Raw genomic sequence first — 22,850 nt, 5'->3', positions numbered from 1 at the left:
TCAACACCTCAAACTCACCTGATTGGTGTAAAACAGAAACATGCATTCTAAATTTATACACATGGCACATAGAAAACGTAACTGAATCCGTGAGGTACAAAAACTAATGAGCAACTGCACAACTTCTCTTCCTTGGATCAAATATCACACATTACTGTGTCTACTGTCCTCCGAGTACACAAATATTTCTCAAGCAACAGGCTGACAAATTACACAACACCAATATCAAAGTCTAATGGGAAGAACAAAACAAAAAACAAACAAAAAAACCCCCATCTAAATATTTGTGCCTGGGTATGCAGGGTTAGGCTGTTAGGCTGTCCACTAGAGGAAAAGGTCACTAGAAACCAATACAGAGGTGCTTCAAGTCATCACCTTTATCCTTTAATGAAGGACTCATCTCCTGAGGGGACTGATGTCTGTCAGGATAACACTGTCCCCATCTAAATGTAGAGTCTGCAAACTTTGACCCAGATGGGAGATTTTGGACCAATGTGTAAGTCAGTGCTCTCCACCACTGTCATCAAAAACCTAGAATCAGAGGAAATCTTTAGGAGACTGACCTCTGGAAAACATGCACGTCTTTGTGCTGAATTGCACCAAGAGCAACTCAGAAGCAGTATGCTGAATCTGCACAGGGTCTTTTATTTTGAAATTGCTGCCCTCGTGTCTGATTTTCCACCCTTCGCGCCTGCTCTGTGCAAAGCACACCTTCCAGGGATGCTTTTAAAAATGCGCCGTGGTGCATTTGGTAGAACCGAAAGCAGCTGCAGTGACTGCATCAGGACCAGAGTGCAATGCAGCTACGTTCATTGTATTCCTAGACTGATGTTTCATCCTGCCAAGAGACATCCTGAAACTCGGACAATCAATGCCAGGAGACATTTTTAAGCTGCGCTGGCCATGCACAGTCGCCCCGGACCTTACTAGGACTACAGGCTGTATATACGAGTTACACATAGTGGGATGTAAAAGAGAAGTCAATGTTGAGTTGCATTAATGCTCAACTCTGTCTAACAGGCAGTAGGGGGAATCTAGAGAACTCTACGGGTAAAACACACCTCTGCTTCGTGCCCCCTGTAAACACTGACCCGATGACTTTATGATGTGTAAAAAAAAAAAAGCTAGATTCAAGTCCCAGTGATTTGTATCGTGCTAAGAAGATCATTTTGCAAATTATGGCTCTCATTAAAGTTATTAGAATATCTGCTTATTGATACAGGTTGTAATGCAGAAACTGATATTTCAATATACTGAAACAAAATATTTTGGAGTTGTGATGTATGTGTGTGTTGTGCTTAATATGTTTAACGTCTTCATATAATAAAGCGCTTTGATAGGAACTGCATGACGAGGCGTGTGACGGAGCGCACGTGTGTGTGTGTGTACAACAGCTGCTATTGGCATACACGCCATCTAATGTTACACTGGGTTTTATAACACACTTACATAAAAGAGCCATGTGCTGTTACACAAACGCACACAGACATACAATCGCACAGTTTTACAACACTTGTAAATTAATACTAGAGTTCCAACTCTTTAACTTACAATTAGCGCAGGTTTAAAAGTTTATATATTATTATTTGTATTTTAAATTTGCACCAATTTCAGATCAACAGCTACATGTTTATCTTTGTGGTCATGAGTGAATATGATCTCACCACTCTGACCACTTCACTGGTAAATCCGAAAGCGTGGCGATGTCAATAAAATCAAAATAAATCCCTTCACAAAAGGATTCACACAGGAGTAAGTTGAGTAAATTAAGTCATATGAACACAGAACACAAATCTTTAAATAAAGTTGCAAAATCAGAGATTAGACTTTCCAAACTCAAAGATCAACAAGCTTTAGCTGATGCTCCTCTTTGGAAGAGAGAACAATTGGCCTTGAATCCCCAAAAGCTTCGACTACACTGCTTGTCTGCTCATTGATGGTCAAGCTGTGCACGGTTGTAGTTGTACAATTAATGCTGTGTTTATGTCCTCCTAATGAACAACCAGGAAAGTCCACAAAGTCCAATAAAGGGGAAAGTTGAGTATATATATCTAAAGCCAGACAATATTCCAGCACAGAGACCTTTGATCACAATGGGTTAAATAACTTGTTGTATAGTATTCAGACTAAAAGTAAAGACTGTTCATTTAAGATAGTAGGTGCAGCCCTATGCTGTCACAGAGTCCTGGTGAGCAGAGTAAGGACGATTTAATACAATGCACCGACTGACCTTCACCCTGGCAGTGAAAGCGTTAAGCTCTGCATTAGGGGAGGCTCCCAGCTCCGCCCACCTCACACCTATTTGCATATCAGGCGGGAAGCAGAGGCTCTTTGTTGCTGCTGAGCGCAGCCAAAACCCCTCCCACAAAACACCGCACTGGCGGGAAAAAGCCGGCTACAGCGCTTAACTCACTGACAATGGCAATGTGCACACACACACACACACACCCTTTGTCTCACACTCTATACACTGCAGAGAGTACATTGCTCCCAGTGCACAGATACGTCCAATGAAAATAAGCACACAAACACGCATGCTTACACATTACTGAGAGTTAGGCTGCTTTGATAGTCCTTTATGAGCCAGCACACCCATTTCCTGCCTAAGAGCAAAGGTGAAAAGCAAGTGGACAGACACACAAAAGAGAGGAAAGATGGACAGCAGTGTGGAGAAGAGTGAGAGACACACACACACACAGACCCAAGAAGTGTGAGGACGGAGACATTTATGAGTCCAGCCAGACACAATACATCAAGTGCAAACAGCTTTATCTAAAATAAGAGCACCATGTATACAATACGTAACAATAGAAAATGGGCAAGCACTGCCCTGGGAAAAAAAGAAAAGAGTTCACTGGGTTGCTGGAAAAACAGGAAGGCATGTCATGCTCTGCACTGGGGAGGGTAGAAGAAAAAGGAGAAGGAAAAAAGTACAGAGCAGCCCCCGCATTACATAACCAAGGCAGGAAATATGCAGCAGAGAGCGAGAGAGGACAGACAGAGAGACTATAGGGAGCCGTGCATAAGCTGCACCTATGACACTTTCCTTAAAGGCTTTTCACATCTTATCACATCTCCTCCTCTCCCTTTCCTTCTGTCGCTCTTTCGTGTACCGCGACCACTACAGGAACCAGACAGTGTGACACAGAGACGGAGAGAGAGGAGAGAGAGAGCTGCATGAACTCAGTGAACCTAGTTCCTCCCTATAGACACACACACACACACACACACACATAAATAAATGATGGTCTGCACTTGGCTTTGGATGCATACATCACATTGAAATGTTATAAAGCAGCATCTCAGGATTAGGCTGCAACAACACATCCCTCACTGAGTAGCTCTGGCCATGTGTGTGCAATTCATAATGCATACAGGTGCAAACACGCAATTATTACACCTATACTGCAGGAGCTACAAACACATGCAGTCGCCAGAGAGGTAAGAAGCGACTGCCTTGCATTTTGTTGTGGTACTTGTAATAGAAAACAAGACTAACACATTCGTGCACGCGCACACACACAGAACAACACAATACGCTTTTATCTTATTGAGTCACACCTTGCAGTGTTGTGTTTCTCACAGGTTTGTGAAACTCCCTTTGTCCTCATCCTTATATGCATGGAAACAGTGTGGCCCCAGCTCGCAAGCAGGGATTCACAAACACACACACACTGATCTTTATAGAAAAAAAAAAAAAGATGTCAAAGGCTACAAATGTGAGCTCCTAGCATCTTCTCTGCTCGCACACTGAGCGGCTCACCGCCTGATAGTTGACCTTTTGCTGGTTTTAACCGTCTGCGCCTATAGTGTCAACAAAAGAGATACACATTCTCAGACAAGTCCTTCACACGCCACAAAACGAGATTAAAAAGGCTGTGTGGTATCTATTATTTTGCCCCCCGGCAAAGACTCGGCCTTCTCTGGTATCTCCAAGAACTCTCCGCACAAGCAGAACTGATATTTCTCCTCATTTCAACGGTGACTTTGGCTACCACCTATCTGATTAGATGCTTGCATGTCTGCCTGTGTAGATACGTGCAAGCTTTTTTTTTCGTCTCGCCAGAGCCAGATGGCAGAGAATGTTTAGTCAAACGGGATTAGAGATTAGGATTAGGTGGACTTCAAATTACCTAGATGCACAGTCACTGGGTGACACACTACTACAAGCAGAGCTCTGAGAAGCCCACAAAGCTCAAATACAGACGTCCATTGAGCTCAATTAGAGGACAAACTAGAAAAATTAATGAGAATGATCAAAAATAAAGGTCTGACTGGTTAAAAAGACAGTATCACAGTTACTTTACAAGAAATCATCAAAGGAAAGTTTACTCAATTTCTTTTATTAGGAAGTTCCTTGAGAATAGTCACATAGCTATCTCTATGCTATGCTAATTAAACAGCTACTGCCTGGAGCTAATCTTAGCTTCTATTCATAGGTGAAAATCTGAAAAGCACCAACAGAAAGTGCTGCAGGAATGAGCTGGGAAACCAATCTAACTCCAGTTGACCCACTGTTGGTCCTAAGCACTGGGCATTAGGCTAATTAGGTACCTTTTAGCTCTAAAAGCTTTTAGCTAAGGTACCTAATTAGCCTAATGCCCAATTTCGCCTAGCAACAATCAGCGACCACCCTCAAACCAGTTGGAGAATACTCATTTTCACCTTGTGACTGGAGGTTGCCAGGGGGTCGTGACTAGTCTCTAGGCTTGCGCAAGTGAGGCCTTGATGTTAGCAGTTCATCTACCACCATGTTGGTTTTGTAGAGCTGTATTTTGACGTGAGGACCAGTGCTAAGTTATTGGCTAATGCTAGCAAACTTGATTAACATCTGCATCCAGAAAGTACTGCAAAACACAGACACCTGCTCATTACTGCTAACAGCCTAATGAAGTACAACATTTTCAGTCATCAAATCTGAAGCAGAATCCTTCTGCCTGTAGCGCTGATAAAGCCGGGTTATTTGTCAGATAATTCCAGTAATAATGCTCTAAAAGGCACTAGCAGCAAAAACACAGTTGAGAAGTGCAGTTCAGTGACTTCAATTAGTGGAGAGAGGGCTTGAAGAAACCCAAACATTGTATTTAAAGTTTCCTAGCCTTGTCTTTCCCTCCTTTAAATTGTCAGCAGCCTCCTTTCAGTGTCTTAACAGTACAGATGGAGTGCACCTTAATCGAAGAGTTTGGTTGGTCTAGAAACTGAAATTAACAGTACCTCAGTGGTAAAAATGCACTTACTGCTTGAAAGAAAAATAGACCAATCAAAATGTTTTCATGGGTGTTATTTGAGGTGGCCAATTGCGGGTGCTTATGAACAACTAGCATGGAAACATGCTGAGCCTCCACCTTTGGTAAACTGTTTAGAATCTCTTTCTGTTGAGCTGTCAGGCAGGCTAATATCAGCTCTGCTCTGGAGAGTCAGGCTACCAATGCGTGAGGTTGTGTGAAGTCTGGTTTATACCGTTGATTTACAGCACATGCAGGAGGCAGTATATGGAGTACTAAAGGCCAAGGCCCCAAGGTGAACAGGCCAGATCAATGGACATTTTTAGGCTACCGCATGTACAGTTCCCCTATACTGGGCCTCATGTATGGGGCGGTATGTGCTCAGAGCATTTAAAAATACTGACTGGCTATGGTGAGGACTGGACAGAGAGGGGGAGAGGCAGAAAAGTGCTGAAACTGGGAGAATCATTGTATGGCTCACTAACTGATGCAGCTATGCATGCAAACTCAAACACATGCACACGCACATACATAGGGTAGATTTAGAAGAAGGGTGGCAGCTACAGCTGCAGTACACCCCCCCCCCAAGCCTGTTTCAAAGCTTTATTCATTCAGTGCGTGCATCGATGACACGTTGCTTCACAGTGTGCACATCGCTAATTAGCCTTGTGACTGTGGATACTGGCATTCCAGTGAAGGTGCTTTATGTCACCGAATTGCGCAAGCTTGGCTCTTAAATGTGAGGTGATTCAGCGGTGCTTGGAGGTGCCAAGCCAGACTCGCTGAGCCACTCAAGATAACTACACACCACGTGTAAAATTACTAAAGAAAATGCGAGGCATTTAACAGCACGTTGGATGCCTGACAGTAACGCTTTTTCCTCATTCAAAGATCCCTCTTGTTGTTTGTTTTTTGTCATTACAGAGATCACCAAGATGAAAAAAGTGCTGCAGTGGAAAAAATAGAGCCGTAGCTGATTCGAAATGGACAACAGAAGGAAAGAAAAACAAACCATCCAAACAGAGGAGTGGTTATAAAAACCAGACACGAGCCGTACAGTGACCTTTGCTATCACTGTGACTCCCGTACTGTATGGTAATACCCCAGTAAGCTAGAGGCCTGACCCAGTTTGGAAAGAGAGAGAATGTGGAACACAACTCACGCAGACAGACGCACACTTCCAGCTATTATGCTGCTGGAAATATTTTTAGCCATGTGGATGAGGTCAACTTCTGGGAGCCTGTGAACTAAACTCTGTGATTCCTCAGACTGTAAGACCGCAACTGAAAACTTAAAGACAGAGAGCGTTAACGCAGGAGCAAGGCGAGGAGACGGAAAAGCACTGCCAAAGAAAGCCTCTGGAGTGATGCCAGGTATTGTGGCTTTACAGCGGGGGGAAGACACGCCTCGGGTTGAAAGCGGTACGGCACGCTGCCGGATAAACAAAGACCTGCAATCACCGCTGTGAAAACACACTCCTTTCACAGCCTGACCTGCTGGTGGTTTACACCACCGTCAGGGCTGAAATGAGCTCGGCTGGGCTCCACTCAGGAGATAAACCACGCCAATCAGGTGACTAGTGAACAAAAGACCAGAAACAACATATTTCATGAGTGTAAAATGAGGTGGCAGCCGGCAAACAAAGGACCAAGCTCAGTGCTGTGTCAGCAGGCCAATGAGAGCTTAATGAGACCAAGGTTAAACTGCTGCTGTCGCATCGAGAGACCCCTGAAATCCAATTTTGTGCTTGAGTGGCATATAAGCACCGTCACTTGGATGAATACAATTTAGACTTCCTAGGATTACGAAAACGACATAATTGGGATCCAAATGCTTCTTTCCTAAAAGTCCAAACTCGAGCCAAGATGAGAGAAGGAGAGCGTCCGATCACCTAAAGAAGTTATCGTCAGGTAAACCTGGGGAAGGACTCGTTATGTCATCGAGGGTCTCTCACCTGACCACATGGGGTGACGTGTGAGTGAGGCGTTGGTTGGCAGTCCATGAGGGTCTCTGCATGGCTGCAGTCTCCTAAAAGACCCGAGTCTGCTGCAGCTTGGCTCTGTCTTCCACAGTGGGTGGAGGCTGGAGGTCCACAGCTGTCTTTACTGTCAATGCTATAGCGTTAAGTCCGTGTCCCCCTGATTTCTCCCCCTAAACGTGTATGTAATTGGTTCTGTTTGTCTGTAACGGTCTAGCATCCACAGTTTTCAAGATATCATCTTCAAGTTTTGCGTGATGGTAGACCCCAAAACCAGCCCGAGCTGTTCAGTAAATCAGCAAAAAGTTCATATTACCCACAATCTTTTTTATGGATCATTTACCAACTTCACAACAATACACTAGGCCTCAGCAGACAACAGTATCTATGTTGGCTAAGCATTTGACCTCGACCTTCATTGTTAGTGCGCGCTCTGAGTGCTCATTTCATTTGAATTCTCTATAAAGTTTTGGGAAATTCCAGAAAGAGACTTTTTTTTTTTCAGTTTAATAAAAATGTGTTTAATAATAAAATATTTTATGTCACAAGATTACAGGTTCGGAGCATGAGCTGAGAAAACTTTGGGAGTTTATTTGAAATAAAGGTGACCGGGCCTAATACTAACAATCTGTCCTGAAGCCTGAAATGCTGACAAACTAGAGCGTCCATAGCAGTGGTATATACAGCACAGTCTTAAAAAATAGAAAAATAAACCTCTCTCTTAAAATTTACATTAGATTTTCAGGCAGTGTTAAAAAATACATTATGATTTGTTTTTTTTATTCTTTGCCTGCACACGCCATAAATCATGTACTTTATTCACTTCGGTCTGTGTTGCTACTGGAAAGAAAAAGAAAAAAAAATGCTGCAAGAACCTGAAGCTCGAGGGCATCAGCATCTATGAAGGAGGGTTTTTTTGTTGGAATTCAGGAATTAATAAATAAATGCGATCCTATGGAAACCAGGAATTAATCATATAAGTACTGGATGGAGACCTGAGTGAAGATGGATGTGGATCAGAGTCAGTGCAGGCTTTTTAAAGAGTCACTGGTACTTCCTCATGTGTCGTCCCAGAAGAGTCCTGATCACCGTTGCCCGGAGCAACAGTATCACAAGAGTCTTTTGAAAGAGTCTCTGCTGCAGAGTCGGAAGGTGCGCTGGTCCTCTGCGACTGGTCACAGGATGGATCGCACTTCCTCTTCTTCCTCACATGATAGTGATGCTTCTTAGATTTCAGGTGAGCTGCGGGTACAGAGGATAAAAGACACTCCTTGGATATATTTAGCAAGACAGACAGAGAAAGAGGCCAAGTCACAAGACTTGGTGCAACAGGGCCCAGAGGTGATCAGGTGAGCATGTAGAGAAAAGAAATCTGTTTTTGGCACTGGGCATGAATCTCCACAGGAATCTTAAGGCACCGCTAAACAGTCAAATACATAACATGGTACGACTTCTTTAGTACTTCTCAGTTTGCTTGTCCTCGGTGCTTTGATGAACATGTTAGTATCGTTAGCAAACGTCTATATTCACGTTCAGCTTTATTTCCCCCCCACATGCTTATGCCTCACCTGTCCACTCCAGGTCACCGATGATCACTTTGTCACACAGGTCACACGTGTGGTGGCTCCGCTTGTTTCTCTGCTCCGCCCCCTGCGCTCTGACTGGTGCAATAGCTGGCTCCTCATGCTGAGAAGTAGAGCGAAAAAAGTCTGGGTTTTTTTAGGTTTTAAATCTGAAAAAAATATTTATGATGTGCTAAAACAAACTTTTAGGGAACAAAAAAGGGAACGGAAGCAGAACATCGGATAGGCAGCAGAGTAAAGCATGATTTATGGTCCCATAAATGTGCCCGATTGTGTGATCCTCCGAGATCTTGTAATGGAGAGACGTATGAGTCTACGGAATGCTGAATGGTTGACAAGTGGAGTTCACCGGGAATGGGTGAACCGTGGAAAAACAAGCAGTTTGGTAATGCTAAATATCATAAGCAAACAAGTAATTTAAATTCGGCTAACGGCAAACATGTGTTGCAGAAGACAATTTTATACAAACAAAGGCCTTTTTTCCTTTTTCAACCAAAGCCCAAACTCGACTTTGACATCGAGGTCACTGAGATTCAAACATTTTTAATAGTTTCATCCGTGATGTCAATTTTTAAATTCCATGTTGCCTTGTTCTCAAATTATATTATTCACAAACTCGGGTGTCCACACCACCCGCCTGGCGGTGTGGCGACAACACGCCATCGCCCTTTGACAACCGAAGGACAAAAAAGAATTAGGAAATCGCAGAAAGGAAAAATAAAAAGAAGAAAAATTAATAAAAATGGGACCAAAAAAAAGCCCAAATAAGGCAAATCCAAGGAAGAAGGGCATATCCTCAAAAGGAGGAATAAATAAGAGCAAACAAGGAGAGGAACACACTAATGGCAAAAGGATGAAAGGAAGGAAATGTAAAACCACAAAATACGCAATGAAAAAGATAAAAGAATGATAAAGAGTAGCGAAAGGAACTGAAGTAAAAGAGAAAGATTCCACAGCACCAGATGAAAGCAGCCAACAGGAAGCTGCCACTTTAGACTGCTGAGGCCCCACCTTACTGAGGCTGTCCAGTATCTGCAGTGCAGGGTCCAGCACCGTCTCCTCCCACCGTGACACGTCCGTCACATCCAGGCCATACACTGCAGGGATGTTGTCCCCTGGTCCTGTACACACATACACACAGAAAAGTCAAAAACACACACTTATACATTTGACAAGGACAACGAGGACTTGATTTGATATTGGATTCAGTGTTTCCAACAATTTATTTTTAATAAACAGGTGGAGGGGAAAAATAGCCTTGAAAAAAACTTTCAGACCTCTGACAGTGACAGTGCTCATTGTACACAAATAAATAAATAAATATATATATAAATAAAACAATGAAGCTCCGGAGGGTCTGTCTGCAAACTACAACGGCTGAGACAGGCAAACTGGGTGCACACGCACAGGAGCGGCGATGTGCTGGAGCCGCACCCTGAAGCTCCATCAACCTGCTGACTCACACTGGCTCGATAATGTCTCCCCCCCTCCTTCCTCCCACCCTCGTGTCTTGTGCGCCGTCTCTCTTTCTCTCCCGCCATCAGTCTCGCTTCAGCTTTCACTTACTGTCTCACCCTCGAACTCTTCCACCCCCGTGTTTCTATTTTGCATCAGTCAGCAGTCTCCGGGCCAGGCCTCGGGAACGGCAGCACCAGACCTTGCCCCGCTCGTCTCTCTGTCTATCCCAGCGCTCGCCTGCATCCAGAGCCGCTGCCCTTCAAGGCGTACCGTGGAAATTTAGATCGGTGCAACTTGCAGAGAGTGACTTCTAACAGATGCAACTTTTTAATGATTAAATAAATGAGCAGGAAAACAGAAAAAAAGAATCTGAGCTCCATTTTTTGACTCTTTTGTGTCAGTGCACACTACGACACATTGTCACACAAGTTGTCTTCACTTTCTCCTTTTATTGTACTAAAGAGTTTTTCCTCCAGATGGTTAGAAAATACAAACAGACAGGGTTTAAATGACATTCAAAGCTAGCTAGATGGTTATCTTTTCAAGGAATCAAGGTTACGACTGCGGTCTGAAAGCACGAGAGAGGCGCAAACTCTGAGGCTGTACTCAGACACGACGCAGCTAAAAGAAACCAACCTGACTCCAGACGAGACAGCAGCAACCATGACTGAACAAACGTGCACGTGCAGGTGCAGCAGAACCTAATTTCAAACCTTCTTCATGCTAAAAACTGGAGCCTACATTACCCAGAATACAGCTCGACAGCTTACAGCTCGGGGATTTGGTTGTGCTTTTGCGCCTTCGTGTTCGGTTCTGTTGGCTGAAAGGGAAAATTTGCGAAAATGCCCGGAACGACAAGTCGGAAAGCTGGAGAACATTTTTATCTATAAGTTGCCAAGCTTACAGAAAAACATGGTGGATGACGGTAAATGTTAACGAATGGGTCAAATGTACAGTACTGTGCAAAATCCTTCCATTAAAAGTAAATAAATAAAAAAATCCGCTTCCAAGGAGCCAGACATTCGTGTAATTGTTTAAAGTGGTTACGAGGAAATGGTTCTCCAGGCTTTCTGGAGCTCTCTCAACACTTCTTTGGACAATGTTTGCTTTTCACCTCAACCACTGGTAACCTCTGATTTTGCCTCATACACTGCATCACCCTGCATGTTTGCCCTTTTTTTGCCGTTTCCCTTTTTTTCCATCAAAACACAACAAAACCACATTGCATACTTCTGCATGCAATGTATATCATTTTTACATTGAATGCAATTTTTAAAAAATAAACGTTAGACTCTCGACACCTTAAACACAAAGGAATAATATATAACACATCATCTCTGTAGCCACACCATTATGTTCCCAGTTAGAGGTTAGAAAAAACTGGACAATCTACAGAACGCGTGAATCTGGGGTTGTTCTGGTTTTCCAACTTTGGTAACTCAAAGTCTGATTAGAATATATGTGTGTTAAACTCACACGCTCAGGTAAGCGAATCCCATTAACCTATAAAGCGCTGTTTGCCAACTCAATTATGTCTTAATCCTTTCTACACAAAGTCAACTGTGGATTTGAGGGCAGCAGACATCCTATAGACTGAACTCCACTGGGAGCCGTCTGGGCCTCCATTATCACAGAGAGACACAGAGTCCTGACTGTATGACTGTATAACTAACAGTGTTGACTTTGTCAGAGGACTGACTGTGGCTCTGTGTGTGTGTGTGGGAACAATGAGTCCCCATACAGCCACACCCGGCAGCTCTACACTTACAATTCACTCTTGGTACAAACTGCAGTTCAACTGCCACTCGGTGAAATTTGCATATTGTAGACTTAATCTGCAGTCGGCCATTTAAACACGTGACATATTTTATTCTTTCATGTTGAGACCAGCTGTGCTTAAATTAATCTGACACAAGGTTCAAATGCAAAAACAAACAAAAGGCTCCTTAATAGCAGAATCTCACCCTGCACCTGCATCATTTGGCTTCACAGCATGTGTTTTTTCCTCTCCTCTTATCTGTGTGCACCACTTATCCTCAAAACTTTGTCCTCAACTCAGTCGGGCTTGTCTGTGTGTTGTCAAACAGCAGTTACTGTTAATCAAAGCCTCTGATTCCATTTGCATGGTTCCTGCATGTGAGTGTGGAGGTAAGTCTTTTGTGTTGGCGGCACAATACCAGGCAGGTGGCGGCGGCAGCAAGTGTCACCTGGCGTACCTGCACCAGATGCAGAGTTGGCGATCTCGCCTTCAGCTTCTCTAATATTTACTTCACCTCAGCAGTGGGCATTCTGCGCCCTCCTGTTGACACTATCTGTTTCCTTACTTTGTGTTTTTATCTCTCTCAGCACCCTCCTACAATTCCCTTCTGCAGTCGCTAACCTCCCCCCTGGGCAGAGTGGAGCGGTGGTAAATAAAAGGGGAGATACTGTACGGTGGGTTGCCAGATGCTCCACAATGATTCTCGTTTGGGATCTGGTGAAATTTAACCCCGCTAATCCGCAACATCTCGAATGAGAGTTGATAAGAAATGCCGAAGGGACAAAGGACGGGGTGGTCGGTGTGGGCGCGCGCACGCACGCTTGGAGAAAACACAAAGCGTGAGCGCTGCCTTTCGAGTGCACAGGGGAGATGGCCTTGCCAACAATAAGGAGCAGAATCTGTCGCTGGGCAGCTGCCTGCCAGCGCCGGGTGTGTGCGCGCGTGTTGAAACAGTCGTCCACCTGTTGCAACAAGCGGGCGAGAAGTCATTTGCTGTGTTATCCTTGTGTTTGCTGAGTGAGGATGTGCGGCTGTGTGTGCTTTGCTGTAAAAGCTCCGCTACCAGCCTCAGCGCGATGTCCCCCGGCCCAGCTGTGCTTCTTTGGCTGCCACCCACACTGGAACACCGCAGCTGCCGCTATTGACTCAACAGCCTCCTTCCCCTTTCCTAAAGTTCCTCTTCCACTTCTCGTCTCACTCACCTCCGTCGTTTAACTGTTGTTTGTGATCGAATTTCTGAAGCAGGTTGAGTTCAGCTGGTTCAAGTTTCCTTTGGGAGGTAAGGATCTGTAAAAAGTGGACTTTATTTCTGGGGATTTTTTGTGGAATGAGGGAATCTAAAATCTAAGCTCTCTACACATTAAGCTGCATCCTCACACAGGAAGCATTCACAGTGACGTGATAACCTCAGATCACAGAAAGTAGGAGCAGAACATAATCTATTAGTGATGAGAAGCGAGCAGATTTTGAGAAAAACTTTATCTCAGCCTCAAGGTGAGCAGTTGAAACAGCTACCAATGAGAGCGCAGTATATGATTAATGCAGCTTATTTGATCCCTTGCACACTCTTAAAGAGATAAACAATCTCTAAAGAAGTATTAGGTCCCCACATTTCCAGCTACCACAGACTGACTACAATCATATCGATCAATCAGTTACAAATGATCATGAGAAACATGGTGGATCAGCCCAACACTACACGGGAGAACCTTGTTAATGATCTGCAGCAGTCAGAGCAAGACAGAGAGGCACCACAGCACCAAAAACACCAAATACTGAGTCGTGTTTTGCTTGGGGGTTTTTTCCCACTCAGTGACACGCAAATTAATTTATAACTTTTACGTAATGTTTTTTGTTTCCCCAGATTTCTGGTTGATATTCTGGCTGTAACTACCATAAGAATTAAAGCCTGCAGCAAGATGAACACGCCATGTAGATTCACAAAGCTGAAACTGATCATCAAACTACACCGACTCATTCAGGCCGTTCACCAACGCTGGACACACCTCCGAGTCAAAGTGCAAAGTACAGTAGTGCGTTTCAAAGAGAAGAGAGGAGACGCGTGGCAAGCAAATCTGTAAATGCAGTTAGATCTCCCTAAAAGTTCTTTGACACACCGCTCAACAGCAAACAGCAGCCTCACACTCCACAGAAATTAAAGTGTGCGAGAGAAGCTGCCGCATTAACCGAAAAGTGCAGCGGAAGTCGCTTTGCTTTAATTAGCTGTGAAGTGTGAAGATAAGCTAAGCGTGCAGGCTAGCAGTTCCTGGACTTTGCATAAACAAGAGATCAACTTCTCGTGAGTGGAAAAAAACAACAAGTGGCACCAATTGTTTATACGGAGGACTTTAGCATCCTTCACCTACTTTTTTTTTTTTTAAATGGGCAAACTATTTTGGGTCAGCATTACTGCTCCAACAGTTCATAGACCAGGAGTGGGGAAGTCCAAGCCTCAAGGGCTGGTTACCTGCAGGTTTTAGATATCACCCTGGGTCAGCACACCTGAATCAAATGATCAGCTCATTACCAGGCCTCTGGAGAACTTCAGGACATGTTGAGGAGGTCATTTAGCCATTTAAACCAGCTGTGTTGGATCAAGGACACATCTGAAACCTGCAGGACACTGACCCTTGAGGCCTGGAGCTGGACACCCCTGACATAGACAGTGAACTGCCCAGATAGTTTTGAGGCTCAGAAAATGAGACTGTGAATAAAAATGGACGGAATTCATAAACCATTAAACCCCATAAAGGAGGCAAAATTACAAAAAAAACCCAAAAACCTGTCAATGTCCAAATACTTACAGACACAACTATAAGTCACTCTGTGTTTTTCACAATGGCAGATGTGTTTTGTAATGAATGACTGTCTCTCCTGATTCACATGTACCCTGTGGCATTTGTATGAGCCACTGCGGCGTAGCGGTTGAATACTCTATGACAAGCCAGTTATATTTGTTCTGAGGAGTAGAGACGAGTCTTTTTCTTATTACACCATCTCTTCCCCACCTCACCTCAGCAAAATAAGATTTTAGATTTCTCGTCAGCGTTTGACGTTTCCGCCTAAACATATCTTGCCCGTCTGCTGAGCGGAGGTCACAGAGAGGTCTCTTTGGCAACAACAACACCGTCTTGTTTTTATCCATGGTATGAGATTGCATTTATTTATTTGTGTGTGTGTCTGTGTGTGTGTGTGAGAGAGAGAGAAAGAGTTCATGAAGGTTTCACACTTGCTAGTGGACAAGGGTGTAAACTCACCCCACACCTGTTGCCTCAGCTGGATCAAATTACTCTCCCTTCTTTAACCAACCCAGCCGTCCATGTGCCATTCCTCTCAGTCGCCCTCCATCCATCCTTCACTCACTCATTTACTCCTGGGACTGAAAGACACCTATCCTCCTGTTACTTAACGCTCACGAGGCTTTGGTCAAACTACACCTGCGTAACCTGGTTACAGGTGCTGTTTGCACTTGTATGCCTGCCTTGTGGGAGTTTTACTAAACAGAGGGAGCTGCCTCATCTGCATTCGATTCAGCACTTGATAAAATGAATATAACCTCAGATTACTATGTAGTTTAAGGGTAATTAAATCAACTAATTAAGTCCACCCCCCTCGCCACGCACACACTATAGGTGTACACCCACACACAGCCCCAAATGAAGGCAAGTCAAATTAAGCTTGATTTCTTCTAAGCTGGCTGACCTGGTGCTTAAATCCTCACAGCAACCAGAGCTGAGTCCATCAACAACCACGTATCCTGCTGAGAAGTATTTAAAGCACTGAACGCCCACCAACTCTCGCTCTGACATTTGCTACTAAACGTGAACCGTAAAACTGGGTTAAACTTGTGCCTTCGAGGCATGTGATTCAGCCTACATATAAAGTCAGCATTCAGATTATGTTCTAGCTTCTTAAATCTACTTCATTGTTAGCCTGACTGAGGCTCTGTCGTTTTCAATTTGTCTTTCCCTTTGACCCACTAGTTTCTGCATGCCTGGGTTGGTCTGCGCAGACCCCGGCGACCCTGTTGCCCGCGTTTGTGTGGTCGGGGCACATTCCCAGCAGCTCTGTAACGCTTCAAGAGATTAGCTTGCTCAGCTGAGGCCTGCCGGCATCTGTGCGGGCATGTGTGGGACTCGGACGAAAGAGAAAAGGAGGTCAGCAGTCAGAGCAAGACAGAGAGGTCAACGGAGATGATGCAGAACAGAAAGGTGGATGAGAGCAAAACTTTGGTTAGGGGCATCCCCCAACCAGGGGTAGCATTACAGGGCTGTCCTTGGGAAAATCTTTAATTAATCTAATATGTGTGTTTTTACTATCTGAGCAGATGTGACTAACCCAGACCTTCCCCAACTCTCTTGGTTGGCTCCAACAGCCTGTAGATTGATTTATTTTCAAAGGAACTGGGTCAGATTTTACAATAAACGCCCCGCTGCCCTACAGCCAACAGTATTCTGCTAGTTACTGACACTGAGAATTGACTGGATCCCAATGATACAAAAACTCCAGCTGTAGACAAAAGCTGATGCGTGTTACCTTTGTAATGCTCAAAGTGTGTAAAATCAAGTTAAAACTAAGAGTTATTTTACAATTTAAACAGTCTAAAAACTTCAGCATGTCTTTGAACTGTCACTTGGGAAAGCATCGTGCCAAAAATAGACGTTTTTGGCATTTTTGGACTTTAGAAAAAGAAGAAGTGATGAGTAGGACATATACAAAACATTATTACAGTGTTTCCACGTGTCAGGAACAGGAGTCAAAGTATCATCAAGAAATTCAAAGTGAGCCACACAGGACAGAACAAGCCTAGGAGAGGCAGGAAGTGAAAGATTTCAAAGAATCTGGAAAGGAAACTAGTGAGAGGTATGCCTAAAGACTCCAGAACCAATGCCAAACACAAGTGAATGACTTAATCTAGCTGGGAATTGTAATCTCAAAAAAGACAGTCGCTAGAAGCCAGCACAGGAATGGACTGTGAGGCTACAGAAGAAGAAAAACTTCCCTTCTCAGAAGAGACACCTTCAAGCCAGACTGAAATAGCTAAGGCAGCCTGAAGAAAGATTATGCAATACTGGAGTATTGCACATCCTTTGGTCAGATGAGACGAAACTAGAACTAGACGCTGCCTGAGCTACAGACCCTGGTGGCTGTAGCTCAGGTGGTAGAGCAGGTCATCTACTGATCGGAAGGTTGGTGGTTCGATCCCTGGCTTCCCCAGTCTGCATGCCAAATATCCTTGGGCAAGATACTAACCCCAAATTGCTCTCCGATGCATCCATCGGAGTATGAATGTGTGTGTGAATGTTACTTAGAAAGCACTTAGAAAGATGTGCTTGTGCGAATGGGTGTGAATGGGTTAATGTACAAGTTGTGTACAGCGCTTTGAGTGCTCAGAAAGAGTAGAAAAGCGCTATATAAGAACCAGTCCATTTACTTATGTTTAGAGAAAGAAGGCAATCAACCCAAAGAACACCGTCCCCCTTAGTGAAACACGGTGGTGGAAGTATTATGCAGTGGGGACGCTTCAGTGCGTGTGGAACTGTAAATCTCGCCAAAGTGGAAGGAATCATGAAGGAAGAAGGCTATATGAAGATTCTGAAAGAAAACCTCAAGCAGTCAGGAACAAAATTGGATCTGGGTCATCACTTTCACGCTCCTGGTGAAGAACTAATTCTAGAAGATCACAGCAAACAGACTGACCTGCACAAAGCCCTTACATGAATCCCATTAAGAATCTGGGTTGAACTGATGACCAAGGTTCATGCCAGAAGACCATAAAATCTGGTCTTCATGAAGGATTGGGCTGGGATTGGAAAAGTTATTCTAAAAATGTCTTGCTCTGTTTAAATAGGTCTGGGTTTAATAAGAAATGTTATTAAAGCTAATAATTCTGTCCTGATCTGTAACAATGAAACACTTTACCCGCCATCTCTGCACAGACACCGACAAAAACAACGTCAATGGAGTCAACAGCAAGAACAACATGTTTCCAGAACCACACAAACAGACAAGGTCATCCGGCAACACAGTCCCTCATGACTCAGCTTTTGCAGCAAAGCCACCCTACAAGGCTGGTGCATTGGGTAATTAAATATGAGCTTGTACATTCTTATCTAGTAACACGAAGGCCTTCTTCAAGCCATTTATCTGGTGCCTGTCCAAAAAGCTGTCCTTCAAATTCTTCCTTGTGATAACTTAACTGTGCAGTGTTTTGGTATTCGCAGCAAAAATCCTTCATCAGGGCATGCTGATGTGTTTCTTCAAATGGACTTCCTGGTAAATTTGTGTGTCTGGCTATTACCAGAAGAAACACGACGCCAGGGATGGTTTATCTTCACAACAAAGATACTTTCTTAGTATATCTGTTTGTCTAGTCACCCTTAAAATTGAGACCAATATCTTTATACTTGAAAAACTTTAGAAAGTTCTTGTTATCTGCTGTAACTTGTACACTCAACTCTTTGAAACAAAAAGAATAAATAAATAAAGCAAGCAAAAATGCAGTCCTCAGTAAATGCTACAGTAGACTACTGCTGCACATATTTCCAAGGGACTACTTTTTATAGCTACTCTTGGTCTGACTCAAAGAGATGTTTGCCTCATTGACGCTGTTCTTGCTCTGGTTTATATTTCTCTAATCCAGTGAATAAAAACGATCATGGTCCATAAATTAAAAAAAAAAAAAATACCAACAAAGTTCTACATTTAACAAAACGCCGCATAAAGTATTTCCTCTGACACTTCATTGGATGGGAGGTTGAGGTCTTTGAGGAGAGCTAATCTCATCTGCTGCCACCTGCATTTTCAGGCCTGATGCAGCAGACAGAGCACAGTCTAAGCAGGGTCTTCTCTGTGTGTGTGTGTGTGTGTGTGTGTGTGTGTGTGTGTGTGTGTGTGTGTGTGTGTGTGTGTGTGTGTGTGTGTGTGTGTGTGTGTGTGTGTGTGTGTAAGAGGGGGGCAGTGTTATATGGATTGTCTAAAGGCAGGACACACTTAAAAGCACACACGTGAACACAAGTAGACAATCTTAGACAGATTACTGCATGTTTCTATGATTATAGCTGCAACACAGACAGACGCGTGCACACATGTGATGTAGTCCATATGGCGTGTGCAGCGGGTAGGCAGGCGGTCAGAAAGAGGGGTATTGAGGTTTAGGGCCTGGCGTGGCCTTAAGCCACTTGGGCCTAACAGGATTAGGAGGCAGGGTTACTGCAGGGCATGCTGCCGGTGGGACCAGGTTTCCTTTTCAAGGGAAGAAAGACGCACTACACACTCTGCTCTTACGCACTCTCTACACTTTAAACTGACTCACGGTAGCAAATCACCACTTTCCAATCTCAGGTTGATTTTGGCTGCGGTGGGCAGTCTCGTCCGTTCTGCAGTGGCAGCTGCTCTGGCAGGTAACCAAACACTGAAGTTCATTTCTATGCATTTGGAAGCACGGGGGGTTGAAGCTTTCACAGGTCTTAGCTGCAGGTGTGCGCTGGGGATGGATCTTGAAACATTATCCAATCACTACGTCACAGTAGTGCGCACATGCTGCATAAAATCAAATCTAACTTTGTGATTAAATGAATGCTGTGGTTTTCCCTGCTGAGCTACACGGGATGTTTTCAAACCGTAAAATCATTTTGCAAAAATAAAACTTGGATTTAGATGTTCACCAAATAAGGAAACTGAAAGCAGTTTATGGTTTCCATCGAAGCTTTTGTTTTTTAAAAACAGAACACAACGGGTTGATTAGTCATGCTTACATGTGATTTATTTGTGAAAGATGTCAGAGTGGTGTCAGCCTTTCTACAGCTGTTTGAAAGAAACCACAAAACAGCTCCTTGGGGAGGGAAGACTGTGATGAACATTAACATTAATTTTGCCTTTTTGCATTAAAATTGTTATGAATATACCAGCATATCAGTCGAATATCCCAATCAGGCAACAATGGCAACTGAGGTGGAATTAATTAACGTTCACTGAGGTTTCTCTGCTGTGTCGCATAAATTTTCAGCTTACTAAACGTTCAAAAACTGTATGATGAGGAGCCGAAAGACTTTAAAACAGGTCACAAACATGTCTCTGCTTGCCTGGAAGGGGCAATAACAATAACTGAAACAAAAGCTTTAAAAAGGTGGCGCGCACACACGCCATCTCTGTACCCAGGAACACAGTACGGTGGGCTGAGAGGCTTATTGTGTCTCTGAACGAATCTCATCTTGTTACAGAGTGCTGATTGCTAAGGATCTGTCTGCAGCACCAATACACCCCCCACACCCGACTCACACACTCACTGCATGGGTGAATGGTACTCACGTCTGAGGAAGCGGTTGCGGACCCATTTATTCTGTTTGCGGGCGTAACGCCTTGTAGCAATCTTCAAAGCTTCTATACCTGAGGGAGTGAAAAACAAGCTGGTCGTTAGATGAAGCACAAAATGAAGGGAGGACAAAACAAACAAACAAAAAAAACCAACTGATTGTTGTGGTTGATCAGCAGTCCACCAGCCAGTGCATCCAACTCCATCTGATCAGGTGGTTCTCTAACCTTTGTCTCGTAGAGAGTCTTTCTCCTGCTGGGTGCTGCTCTCCGGAGCCGTCAGGTAGTCGTGAAACTCCTTAAAACCGATCGACTGGAAAATCCCATGTTGATAGTCTTGACTGAGAGGAGAGGAGAGGAGGAAACATTATCCATCAACATAAAAGCTTTCGGCCTTCAACTTGACATTTATACACTCGCTGGTGACTCATTTCATCCTTTCCTCCTCCATCTCTCTGTTGCTTCCTAAACTCTTAGCGAACAGATGTGGAGCCCTTCAAGAGAGAAAATGACAGAATGACACGAGCAGACGGAGGGACCCATGGCTACTAAAAACCCAGTATGGTGACCAGGGCTGACACAAGGCTGGGGCAGAATCCCTCTGGTGAACTTGCCAGACGGAGCATTTTAGTAAATGTCAGAGCACACCACCCCAATTTGAGCACTGCAGCCAGTTCAAGGCTAAATCAGGCTTTTCCAGGTGCTAGCAGTAGCAGAAAAACTGCTGTGACAATATCTGTAAAATACATTCTCATCTGATTATTTTCCAGTTTTCCTTTTTTTAGACAAGGCAGCCTGGAACTGACCGGAAATACTTTAGCTTTTGTATAGCAGTACAAAATAGGCCGCCTTCCACAGGTTGTTGTCTTCAGGCTGCTTGTTTGTAAACAAACGCTACAATCTTACTTCTTGTGACTGCAGTCAGCACTAAAAATTGTTCCTCTGTGAGCCCGATTCCTGTTAAAAGGGCGTTCTTCATTCCCACCATCGCCAAGTGCTACTAATGTGTGAGGGGATGAATTTATGCCTGTCTGAACAAAACAGTGACGTGTCAAACTTTTAGGACCTTGTTTTTGTGATAATCAGAAATCCTATAGAAAATAGAAAACATTCCCTGAGACATCCCTCCAGCTTCAATACATAATCAAGAGGTGCAAACAATATCACTAGTGGAGCTTTATGCTTCACTGCAGGACAAATTCTTGATCCGAAGTGATGACGGAGTTACCAAGTATGAAACAAATGTCTGATTATTGCTTAGAAATGCTCCATATGTGCAGTCTGGGCTTAGATTCTAGCAAATCCACATAGCGAAAGAGCATCCCACTTTGGCGACTACCTGTTACGGAAATTTTCACCTTCACTAGCTGATGTCTGAAGATGTAAGAAGTGCTTAACTGAGTATCCTCCCATATTTGTACCACATTAGGTCAGATAAGACATCAGAACTAATAACTGAATAATAACATTTTGCACTTTGTGTCCTTTTACTTGTTATCTGCAAGTGAGGTTTCTACATTGAAATGCAAATAAGATATCTTTATAATAAAACACACACACATACACAAACACAATTGCTTTTATCCAATTCTCTTCCTCAAATACACTGCACAGCAAATATTAGAATAAAAAGGATTATTTCAGGTCCCTAATTTCTAGGCTTGTAAGAGAAACAACAAGAGGAAATAACAAAAATAAATCTGGCTAGACGAGCAGAGACAGAAATTTGAGAATAGCGTCTGAGCACAGGAAATGTAGAGTCAATGGAGGGAGGAAAAGAAAGACAGAGGAAGAGAGGGAGGCAGGGAAGGGGGTGGAGATCTGACCTTGATGTCTGGCCACAGCAGCCAGCTGGGGATGGAGACATGAGGGCAAAGCAGAGAAAGACAGACAGAGAGAGAGAGAGAGAGGAGGGTGGGGGTGGGGGGGGTAAAGTGCATGGATGATCAGATTGCTCAGAGGGCAATAGTGGCAGAGATGGAGGGACAGGGAGGAGGACGAGGGAGGTGAGATTGGGTGATGAAATAAACGAAAGGGAGGGGAACCGGAAGGTTCCTGGGCAACGTTCCACCAGTGCATCAACTCCCTGCAGCCACACCCCATCATACACTATCAATATTGACTGCCAACAGAGACACACAGCAGTGTTCACATCTCTCTTTCTTTTTGGTCTTCACATTTCATGTCACACACAGGACATGGAAAGACAAAGTTAACAAAAATGTAATGTAGTGATGTAGATACAAAATAAAGACAACGAATGTTAAATCTCAGAATACTATGAATCGTTTTTTACCTGCCTACTTGGAAACAATATATAAAAAATCTGAATACCATATGGAAACTGAATACAATAAATAAAATGCAAGTTATCTTGTGTATTGCAGCATATGGTGAGTAGGTAGCTGCTGGAGCTAAATCTAAAAATGTCCTGGTAGAGATAGTGGGGAATAGTTGCTGCCAAAGAAAGTGTTGCTGAACATAAAAATAAACCCTGAAGAATCCGCCTTGTCAATTAAGCAAGGTTAGTGCTT

At 43.7% G+C, this 22,850-nt stretch overlaps 1 protein-coding gene across 1 annotated transcript in view; it reads right to left on the bottom strand.

Moving 5' to 3' along the window:
- Window positions 1–8,025: 8,025 nt before the first annotated feature.
- The window catches only part of trit1 (tRNA isopentenyltransferase 1), a 41,599-nt gene continuing 26,774 nt past the window's right edge, over window positions 8,026–22,850 (bottom strand). Inside the window, exons 7-11 of the mRNA XM_006795205.2 lie at window positions 20,545–20,657; window positions 20,314–20,391; window positions 9,798–9,907; window positions 8,772–8,889; window positions 8,026–8,445 (exon numbers count right to left, since the gene is read on the bottom strand). Coding sequence (XP_006795268.2) covers window positions 8,240–8,445; window positions 8,772–8,889; window positions 9,798–9,907; window positions 20,314–20,391; window positions 20,545–20,657 — 625 coding nt within the window. The 3' untranslated portion in view covers window positions 8,026–8,239. The remainder of the gene's footprint in view (window positions 8,446–8,771; window positions 8,890–9,797; window positions 9,908–20,313; window positions 20,392–20,544; window positions 20,658–22,850) is intronic.

This window comes from Neolamprologus brichardi, chromosome 22, assembly GCF_056152115.1.
Source record: "Neolamprologus brichardi isolate AB-2024 chromosome 22, ASM5615211v1, whole genome shotgun sequence".
NCBI lineage: Eukaryota > Metazoa > Chordata > Actinopteri > Cichliformes > Cichlidae > Neolamprologus > Neolamprologus brichardi.
Note: the sequence above shows the minus strand (reverse complement) of the source record. Positions and strands in the feature narration are given on the sequence as shown.